Source organism: Dreissena polymorpha, chromosome 10 (assembly GCF_020536995.1).
Source record: "Dreissena polymorpha isolate Duluth1 chromosome 10, UMN_Dpol_1.0, whole genome shotgun sequence".
Classification (NCBI taxonomy): Eukaryota; Metazoa; Mollusca; class Bivalvia; order Myida; family Dreissenidae; genus Dreissena; species Dreissena polymorpha.
Genome location: NC_068364.1, coordinates 84,800,306 through 84,811,833, shown reverse-complemented (window position 1 = coordinate 84,811,833; position 11,528 = coordinate 84,800,306). Strand labels below are relative to the sequence as shown.

The 11,528-nt window shown below is 34.0% G+C and overlaps 1 protein-coding gene across 1 annotated transcript in view; it reads right to left on the bottom strand.

The window, feature by feature from the left end:
* The window catches only part of LOC127847411 (uncharacterized), a 334,665-nt gene extending 323,647 nt beyond the window's left edge, over window positions 1–11,018 (bottom strand). The window contains exon 1 of the mRNA XM_052379299.1: window positions 10,468–11,018. Within this exon, the coding sequence (XP_052235259.1) occupies window positions 10,468–10,509 (42 nt within the window). The 5' untranslated portion in view covers window positions 10,510–11,018. The remainder of the gene's footprint in view (window positions 1–10,467) is intronic.
* Window positions 11,019–11,528: the final 510 nt, after the last annotated feature.

The window sequence follows — 11,528 nt, the reverse complement described above, 5'->3', positions numbered from 1 at the left end:
ATCCTATTTATTTCATAGAGATAACTTAAATAATAATAAAAATATCAACAACATGGCCCTTATGGACGTTCTGAAAGCAAAGAAAGTATGATGAAAATGGTAATGAGAACTGAATATAAAGACAATTTGCAATCATCATCATATTGAATGAATATTGTTGGAATATCGAATACTTATCTCACTAAGAATATAATTTCATGATGAAAATTCCCAGTACAAAACTTGTGATTTTTTACACCATATACAAATTCAAAATATAAAATAAGATAATTGATAAAAATAAATAAAAAATAAATCTGCGAGAAATACTTTTTACTCACGAATTAGGTAATCATAAAGACAGTCCTGTTGACCCGTACTTTGTTGTTTATGCATTACTTGTTACCCTAGCAGTTCACACAGTGTCAATATCTCTGACCTAAACATAGGTATAGAGCACTAATGCGCATTTACGGCATAACTGTTTTACCCAGCTTTTCACCTTAAATGACTTTTACATAACGCCAGCAGACACACATGCATATTTTCGAATATTTCATAGGCTGATTCAAGATAAAGCCTCTGAACTTTGTCTACATCACTGTGGCTGTGCTCAGCGCAAAGGATGTAGCACTGTTCAGTGTAAGGAATTCCGGAGTACTCTGTGTATGATCGAACGACACAAATTGTGGCCTAGTTACAATTACGCGTTAAAATCCATTTCGTAGAATTTCAGGGTCAGTACTTGTTTACTAAATCGTCCGGGGAATATATAATTGACAATCGATAAACACAGTTTTGCTTTCAATATGAGAAAACAAAGTTAACATTCCCGAAATAGTATATGTCACGATAACAGAAAAATCGTTTAATTATCCAACCACAAAAGTTTGCTGTACCCTGACAGGACGTCCGGATAGGCTGCCCTTAGTTTCAAGTTTGCTATTTTGAATTCAATTTTGTATCGAAAAGCATTGTGCTAAAATGTGCCATTTACAATTCGCAATGAGATTTTTAATGACCCTCGTCATGCGAAAATGGGTCTTATTCCATATGCGCCCATATATATATATAGCCCACTCAGCCTGCCGCATCTCTCAGTCTGGTCAGGAGATACATAATGAGACCATAACACATTGAGTGATTTTATAGCGAACAGCACCGCCTCTGACCAAATGCACATGTTGGTTTAAAGATACGCTGGCCGAAAAGCATAAGACCCATTTTCGCATGACGCGGCTATGAAAGTGTGATTTTAATGTGTCGAAATAAAACTTCGTTTAAATAAAATATTAACATACTATATATTTGGATAGTGAAGAAATATACTCATAATTAGGCATTGCAGGACACATATGATGTGCACTCCCGTAGTATAATTTTTATCTACTAACACTAATGTGTGGTTTGACAATGATAGCACACATTTCATGCGGTGAATATGCGACTTACAAGTAAAAAAAAACAACAACAACACAATAGTTAAACTTTTGTTTTCAATTTATTTATTAAGAAACGTAAATTGCAAACTTTATTTCAAAGTCAGCATTTACGCCGACTACGTCTTCAAACGATATTTCTTGTTATATTTAGTTGTTTTTTAATACTCGGTTTTATCGATTATATAAAGCATTTTTGATGTTGTCTACAGTATACCTGTAGTAATTGGTGAACTTATGTTCAACGTTTTATAAATTGAGAACTGTGAATATAAACAAGCTGAACCTTCTACTATTGCGTTGTTAGCATCCGTAAATACAAAAGATCGCCGTTATCTGTTGAGAACAAAAGAACGTTTCCCAGAAATATCAAGTTTAACCCCGCTGAAGAAGCATGAACGAGGTTACGAAACAGAAAATTCTTGTACAATTTACTAGTCTTTGTATTTTATATTCGGTTTTAGCGATTATGAAGCATTTTTGTTGTTGTCTATCGTATCCCTGAAGTTATTGTTGAACTAATGTTCAACGTTTTATAAATTGAGAATATAAACAAGCGTTACCTTATAATATTGCGTTGTTTTCCCTAATCTATTAATAACCTCATGATATGAATGACATGTACTACGTCATTAAGACGCAGCAGATAGTGGACTATTTTAATCATTCATAAACAATCTCTTCCGCGACACGTATAATACAAACATTATTTATTGATTCTTTTCTATATAAGCTCCGTTTAAAAATATTGCATTTAACACGATATAATCGATTGTACAAACTTAATAATTTCATGCCGATGAACTATTTTTTGGCCGAGAACATATTTTGATCACGTGACGAAAAATAGACGCAAAACACCCGCGAAAAAGTACCACGTGACGAAAAAAGACGCTAAACGCAAAAACCATGCGACTATGACTTTTATTTTTGACGATGAGCTGTATATGCTTAAGTCGCAAATAAACTATCTGTTCTGTTCTGTTATTATGCAAGAATATACACTTCCGCAAGCCTTAGAAGCCGGGCCTTATGATTGCAATTATGTAAAGAATTGACCTCTAACTGAAGTAAGCAAAAGAAACGTAGCATCTAGTTGACCCTTTCTCTCTATGTGCGAACGCACGTTGAATGTAAAGTGTGCTGTTCACTATCGTAACCCACTATGTGAGCGTATCCATCGCTTGGTTTGAGTAAAACAAAGAATGAACCACAACATAATGTTAATATGTATTGGTATTAAACAGCATTGCATTAAATTCTCAAGCAAACCACATTAAAACTTGAGCTACGCTGGTCGAAAGACCATAAGACCCATTTTTGCATGACGCGGCTATGAACGTGTGATTTTAATGTTTGGAAAGAAAACTGCATGATAATCAAATATTAAAATACGATATATTTCGATGATGATACAATAAACTCATAATAAGCCATTTGAGGACACATTATGGTGTTCACTCCCATAGTATAATTTTTATCTACTTATACTTATGTAGATTTATGGTTTGCCTATTAATACACACATTTTATGCGGTCAATATGCGACTAACACGTGAAAAAAAGCACAATAGTAAAACTTTTGTTTTCAATTTAATTATTTACTATTTAGAAATCAAAATTTCAAACTTTATTTGAAAGATTGAAAGACTACCTTTTTAAAAGATAATTCTTGTTATATTTTTTATATGTGGTTTTAGCGATTTTGAAGTATTTCTGTTGTTGTCTATCGTATCAGTGTAGTTATTGTTGAACTCCTGTTCAACGTTGTATAAATTGAGAACTGTGAATATAAACAAGCGTAACCCTATACTATTGAGTTGTTTCCCGCATCTAATAATAGCCTCAGATTATGAATGAGTTGAGCAAAAATACTACGTCATTAAGACGCAGCAGAAAGTGGACTATTTTAATCATTCATAAACAATCTCTTCCGAGACATGTATAATACAATCATTGTTTACTGATTCTTTTCTTTATGAGCTCCGTTCGAAACTATTCCATGTAACACGGTATTCACATAATGTTTCCATTTATGAATGAATATAGTTGGAGAACTCAAACCTCTTGCATAAATTTTACAACTCTTTCTCGCGCCGATACGGCAGTTGTGGCGGGTAGTAGGCTTTCCGTAGATAGCAGCGAACTGACTTGAAATTTTTAAAACAACATTAGCTGTTCGCCATCGCGAACAACTAAAAACCAAATGACACATAACCACGTTGAGTATTAAGATGTACGCAGAATTCTTGTTCGCCAATTGGAATAGTGAAAAGTAAAACAATATCAAAGATTCAAACAGAATGTTTTCTTTTTATTGAAACGAGTAAAATTACGCTACTGTCTAAAACTGTTACCAAAATACGTGTTCGTATATTGATAATGATCAATCTTAAGCTTTAATCGGTTATTTAGTAAAAACGTGTATCGTCACAGCGTTAAAACCATTTTCCTTTTTCATAAACAGGTGTGGTGTAGTTTATGGCGTATTAGCTTTTGCGTCAGGAGGTCCCGGGTTCGAACCAAAAACAAGGCACATGAGGTTAATTTTAAGATCTTATTGCTTTAATATAATAAATAATTTTGTAACATTATCCATTTAATGACATTTTTCAGACATAGGAAAATCTGTGACAAAATCTTCTAATCGTTTATACAATATGAACATGCTTTTAAGCAATCACCTTATATTGTTAGTGTCTATGTCTTTTGGAGATCATTTGATGCATACATATCGATGTGCAGACGAACCTTGAAATGAACGTTATCGCTATTGAAGGATGGTGAGAATGCTCTCAGGATGATGAGGTGGCCAACATAGCAAGATAACCATTGTTTAACCCATTTATGCCTAGTGGACTCTCCATCCTTCTAAATTGGATCAATTTATTTCCAAAATTAGGGATGTCTAGTATATTTATTTCTATATTTAGAATATTTCTTACAGAAATTCCTTTAAGCAAACAGCGCAGACCCTGATGAGACGACGCATGATGCGGCGTCTCATCTGGGTTTACGCTGTTTGCCAATGCCTTTTTTTCTAGACGCTAGGCATAAATGGGTTAAGAAGTTATGTCGACTGATGCACGCTATATTTGTCTGAGGATAACCATGTTTGTATTATAATGGATTATTTACTATGTATTATTTCATCCATTATAATTCAGTAAAATTTTCACTCGTTCAGGTGTAAAAAAATATGAAAAAGTATTGCGCGACTTTTTGAAATTGTATGGTACGATCGCTCATTACCGATCAATACACAATTATCGGGCGTTCATATGGGCGACTTGTAACAATCTCAGTGTAATCCCCTGTGTTTTAATTTCTACGCAACAGAACTCCATGGCGTTGTTCATTTATCTATAAATTACGATACATCGGAAATTAGTTATTTAAATAAGAATAAGCGCAAACAAGTTAATAGAAATATTTAAAGGAGAAATTGCATTTCGTTTCAGAATTTCATAAAAAAATCCACATTGAGTTCTTCTTAAAAGAGAAAAATGGATCATAGGTACGGTAAAGTAAAAGAACACATGAATGAGCCGTGCTCTGCGAAAAAGGGGGTTAAATGCATGTGCGTAAAGTGTAGTCCCAGATTAGCCTGTGCAGTCGGAACACGCTTATCAGGGACGACACTTTCCGCTTTTATTGTATTTTTCGTTTAAAGATAGTCTATTCTTAGCAAAAATCCAATGTAGACCGAAAGTGTCGTCCCTGATTAGCCTGTTCGGTATACACAGGCTTATCCGGGACGATTCTAAACGCACGTGCATTACACCCTCTTATCACAACGCGCGGCTAATAAAGTTATGTACGCTATCTTCACTTACTAACTCATTGCAGAAACCATTTCGTTTAACAGTGTCATCTGACAAGATGTTTGAAAGATACAGATATATTGTCATTTCATTCAATTTTGTAAAGTTTGCAATGGTTGAACGTAAAATGTGAGAGAAATGCTTAGAAGTTACAACCGTTGCACACTTAACTATTTCTTTGTAAAGCTTAAGTAAAAAAAATAAATCTGATGCAATTGGGTCATAATTTGATCGCAGCTCTCATGGAATGTGAATTGATTCACAGCGTTAAATGGACTTACTCATCTGCCTTAAATCACGATTCGTTAGCGATGTAACACGATACAAAAGCAATTATCAGGTTCAATGGAACTTACAATTTTTTCAATAATCTTGGATCGCCCATTAATCTTCAATTGTAAATTCTGCCACACCATGTAGCGGTAAATATCTAATACTAGTGCGCGGGTTTCAAATTTAGGATGAAAAGCATATGTGTGATCGTATCCACCGTATAATGTCCATAGCGTCTATGTTATTATTACATCGTACATATATATCATCGCTTTTAATTAATCGACTTCACGTAATGTCGTTTTCCATGATAATATTTTTTTCCATATTAGATTTTTTTAATTTAACTTAAATTTAATTTGTATTGAATAACAATAAGGCACTGCAGAGGATGGGGTTATTCTGTTGCTTCATGAGCTAAAACCAACATACATCTAGTGATCTACTCTGGCTTCATGGACTAAACCAACATACATCGACTCTTGGTTCTTAAGATTAAACTAACATACATTTACTCTTGGTTCATGAGATGAAACCAGCATAGAACTACTCTTGGTTTTAAAGATAAAACCAGCATACATCTACTCTTGGTTCCTGGGATAAAACCAACATTGAACTACTCTTGCATCATAAGATAAAGTTTAAGATTTACAGAATGTATTATGTACAATGGTGTTTAACATGCTTTTTAATCGCTAGTTGTATGCCTTTACAAAGAGGAAATCATAAAGAAGCTCACGTGTTCTACATAAGTAATAACAAACACCACATTTAGACCCACAACACTACGCCCCTAGTTTAATGGTCAAGGTCCTTCTCGGAGATTAAATGTCAAATATGATCATAATGATGCTTGTCCTGACTGAAACTTAACAGTCCTATATAGACTTGGAGACTTTTCTAACGCAACACGTATTCGACTAAATATAGTTCCCTTAATATTATGTTTTGTTAACAATATGACTCAGAATAAGTCAACACATATATTGCACTTCCTGTAAATTTAACAGGAATTGAAAACAACAAATACATCAAAGTTAACAATTTAAAAACATCACTTCAAACGTCAAATTCTCATGATTGTACAACGTAAAATTATAACAATGTGAAACGTAAAACGCATAAACGTATACGTCTAAATGACTGACCGGCCTGCAACATGACATTGAGCGGTTGCGCTCCTGGGGTCCGTCTTATCAAAGATCGTACGACAATGTTAACTTACGATTGAATTTTGTAATTTTAAAATGTAAGTGATAATGATTTGTATATTTCAAATATAAAGGGTATTTGACAGCTACTTTGAAAATGAATGGAAATATTTAACAAAAGTAATTATTAATGTGACGGTTACATATTTTTGGCGCTTCGAAAATTGCATCGTAAGGTGAGAATGTCGTACGATGTTTGATAAGACGGGCCCCTGAATAATGTTTTATGCCCCGGGTAGACTCACATACAGACAATTAGGTTAATATCTGAAAACGTTTTGGATACAAACTCTTGAAACTGAAGCCGGGTGGACGGGCGGACGGACAGTGCGACTGCTATATGCCACCCTTCTAGGGAGCATGGAATAATATCGCTCCTATGAATATTCAGAAGCGCAGCCGCACAATTGGCGTGTGGCAGGCCGGTTAGTCATTTAGACGTGTACGTTTTTGCGCTTTTATTTTCGCATTGGTATTATTAAACATTTGAACGATTTTGAGAATAGGACTTTTGTAGCGATGTTTTTAATTTGTTAAGTTTGATGTTGTGGGCTGGTCAGTTCCAATTTTATTGACAGGAAGTGCTATATATTTGTTTACTTATTTTGAGTCCAAATTTCAACAAAATAAGTTTTAAAATAAGAGAGCTATATTGATTTGAATACGTATGGAGTTAGAAAAGTCTCCAAGCGTTGATGCGATTGAAGGTAATTACAGTGAAATAAATTCATGTATTTTGCTTTTACAATCACCCTTATTTTTTCATTCAAAAACATTGTCTAGAGAATTATTTCACAATTAGATGTGGTATGAAATAGTAAATTCATATAAAGGGGCTAACACTGAGGGAAATTTAATTGCAATACAGCCATAACCATTACTCCGATAGTTTCGTGGTAACTGCAATTCATACAGATTAAAACTAGTTTTATGGGGCATTTTTTTTCTTTCAAGATATGCTTCGATGCTTCTAACATCGTTACCGGAAGGAGTCCTGGAGTAAAAAGCCTCCCGCCTAGACCACTCGACAATCCACGCTCATGTTTTGAGCTGATGTATTGTATAGCTATATAAGCAATACTCGTAGTTTCCCAAAATATCGTTTCGCGTCGTTACGACGCTTTATCTGTTGGACGGCCCCTTTAATATTTAAACCATTAACTTTTTAACGAGTTGATAACCTAAAACCAATTGGCTTAAATTGGTATACTTCATTGCGTTTTGTGCACCAACAATTCTACGTGAAATGTATTAAGCCATAAATGTTATTTGTCAATTTTCATTTGCTTGCTGTTGATTATTAATTCAATAATTGCCTTTTAGTTTTATATCGATGTTTAAACATGCACTGCACAATTTAATATCATTATTAGATTGTTACGTTTTGTTGTTTTTAGAAACTTAAGATTAAACCTGTTTCGCATTATACTCATCCACGCATTCTCAGATTTACATCTATATGATGTTGAAATGCACATAACTCTGTCCATCCTCGGGCTTTTAGACAAAGGATCTCTCAATAATTCATCACAACCAAGTCGAGGAATTTTCTTGAGAATCAACAGGCCATATTAGAGAAGCCAACATATGAGTTTAATCAAATTATTTCTTAAATGGGCTTTTCACAGATTATGGCATGTATTGAAGTTTGTCTTTACATGCTTTATATTGATAAATGTAATAATTGGATCTAAAAAGCTTCAGTAAAAAAAGCATACAATTAAAGAAAGACAAAAAGTAACCCTCAACAGGGCTCGAACCACTGACCCCTGGAGCCCTGCAGTAAAAGACTATAGCTTAGACCACTCGACCATCCGTGCTCATACAATGAAAAATGTATGTTATACTTTATATAAGCAATCCTCGTAGTTTCACAAAATATAACGACAAGAACAGAACTGTCCAAATTATGCAATCGTTTGGCGAAGCAACGCTTTATATTTTCCTGTTTTTTAAATCGTCAAAAGATGCATATAATGGATATTTTAGAGCATAGCAAATGTTCAGTATTACTGTTTCCTCACACATGTCATAACTACAACGAAAATTTGATAATCTGAAACATTTTTTTTTAATTTTGTCAAATTACCAAAACTTGAAAAGGCCCCTTTAAAATTCTAAATTGTAGCATGTACTTAGGACTTTTTTCATGTATGAGACAATTTTAAACTATATGGACATCATTGAAAATACTGTTTGCCTGCAACACATATTTAATTATCTAACTCAATGGTAAGGATCTAAGTAAGGGATAAACGGTTATATATTTCGTACATGCAGTCAATTAACCAAGCAACTTTAAATTTCATGCAATAAAATGTCATCATATGGAGACGAAGTGTAATCTTGTACGCTTGTTCGATATATTTTATTGTGAATGATTTAAAGAATTCCAAGATACAACTTTTAATACGATCTAAAGAACTGTTGGCACCAAAACAACTGACGTTGTGCAATTTCAGTGCGTGTAAACGCTATCAATAACATAAGTCAATCTATTTTATAAGCTAGCCAGGGTGCAGATTTGTATATCTTTTATAATCAGTCGATATGTTGGGCGTTTGTTAAGTGTTAAACAGTTTGATGGCGATAACTTTGTTCAGATTTGGCACAACTCCTGATTACGTGGTATAAGCTATTTTATCGTCCATCACGATCTCTGAATCTTTCATCCCATATTGTGAGAATATCGTTCGGCGATACCCGGATCTATTTACGGAAGATAACGAACACCAAGTTAATTGTTCAGCATCAAGCCTCTTTTGATAAGAAGTTTTCGGGTATCGTCGTAAATTTCCGATTGAGTCGACAATCAATTAAATCAGCCAACCGAATTTTGATTATTCAGCTGTAAGCAAAAACGAAATAAAATAGTATTTTTGCCCGAAAGGGATATTCAATTAAATTGAACCAATATCTACAATGGTGTACTAAACAGTTAAACATCGACTTGTTTATAAACATTACATGCGCACAATAAGAACGCCAGTGCAGATTTTATCTTGTATACTATAAATAATTATCAAAATGAATTTTCCGCTTTTGTAACATAATACGCCGTAAAGTAATTGGTATTTTTGTTGCAAGACGTTCGAAAAGTACACGACATATATGGCCCGCGTTCTGAGAAAACTGGGCTTAACGCATGTGCGTAAATTGTCGTCCCAGATTAGCCTATGCAGTCCACACAGGCTAATCAGGGACGACACTTTCCGCTTTTATGACATTTTTCGTTTAAATGAAGTCTCTTCTTAGCAAAAATCCAATTTAGGCGGAAAGTGTCGTCCCTGATTAGCCTGTGCGGACTGCACAGGCTAATCTGGGACGACACTTAACGCACATGCATTATGCTCAGTTTTCTCAGAACACGACACATATATACTGATACACGATGACGATGTAAAAAACAGTGCACAAAATATGACGGAAACAGCTTGGATTATCTCCATGTCATTCCTCTTAGCCGTATTAGCTCTTAATCGAAATTTTAATGAACTTCTTAACTTCTCAAAATCCACGAGGTCGCGACAGATTCTTTGTAGTTATGTTGATGATTTATTTGTTTCAAGTGGTTATATGTCTCGAAACGTATCCACATCTGCGTATACTTAAACAGTTTAACAAACTAAACTTCCTATTTTCAACTAAAACAGTATTTGGTAGTTTTTAAACTTACTTTTTCAATAAATATATAGCAATTCGTGCTTTACTTTTATACCATATGCGACAAAAGAAAGTTACCTGAAGTTCTGCTTCGGAGTTCTGGTTTCGGAAGTGGCTCATGTTGGAATGTGAGGATGCCAAATTGGTAGATTTAAAATCCTTTAGCGTTTGTTGCCGTTTGGACGTGTCATTCAAGTTCTTCTACTCGATGACATAGATTTGACTATTTTCACTTTTGGCTGTTTTTTATGAGATTGATATTGAAATATACTCTCTTCCGATATATGAGAATGTTCAAATGCAACATCTGTTTTGAATGTGTTATGTGTTACTTAAATTATTGTATCTAGATGCTACCAAATAAAACACATGCTATAGTAATTAACACTTCACCAACAATTAAATCCAATTCGCTACGCTGAAGTTCCGTTTATTAACATCAAAGGCATATGTTAATTGATCATTTTCATCTTCTGTCAATCAATCAAAGTTAAGTTGAATTAAAAAAATAATCGCCATCCGTATAATCATAATACTATCAATGAATTTTCAATCCACATTATATCACACCTATTGCTATTATACCTTAACGTGACTACTTGCCCGTAAAATTTAAACCGCCTATTAAGTTATTGTTTGGCATCGGCCAAAATATTGAACGTGTTAAACCTCTACGTCAAATTCAAATCAAGGACAAACCGAATGAGCGCCCGATAAAACATTGTGTTCTTCAAATCATGGCCTCGCATTTAAAAGTTGTTGGTCAATCTACTTTTATTCATTATATTAAATGTTTACAATTGGTCGGTGAAATAATATTTTTGGAGTAATTTTCGATATTTGACCGACCTAAGTAAACTTTGAGTGACGTAATATATGTTTAACCCGTGAGGCATACATTTATGTAGATCCGGATCATGTATGGTTTAAATAACATCTGATGTACATGACATGTAAATTAAATTGAAATTTCAATAAACTGTTTTTGTCAATTCTAGTTGGCATCGTACATACATACAAATAAACCAGCAACATAAAAGTACCACTTATTAAAAGCACAATGGACACTTCCGCTAGGACACATATTGAAATTAATATTGAAATTTACCTATTGTTAAAGCACAATGGACACTTACGCC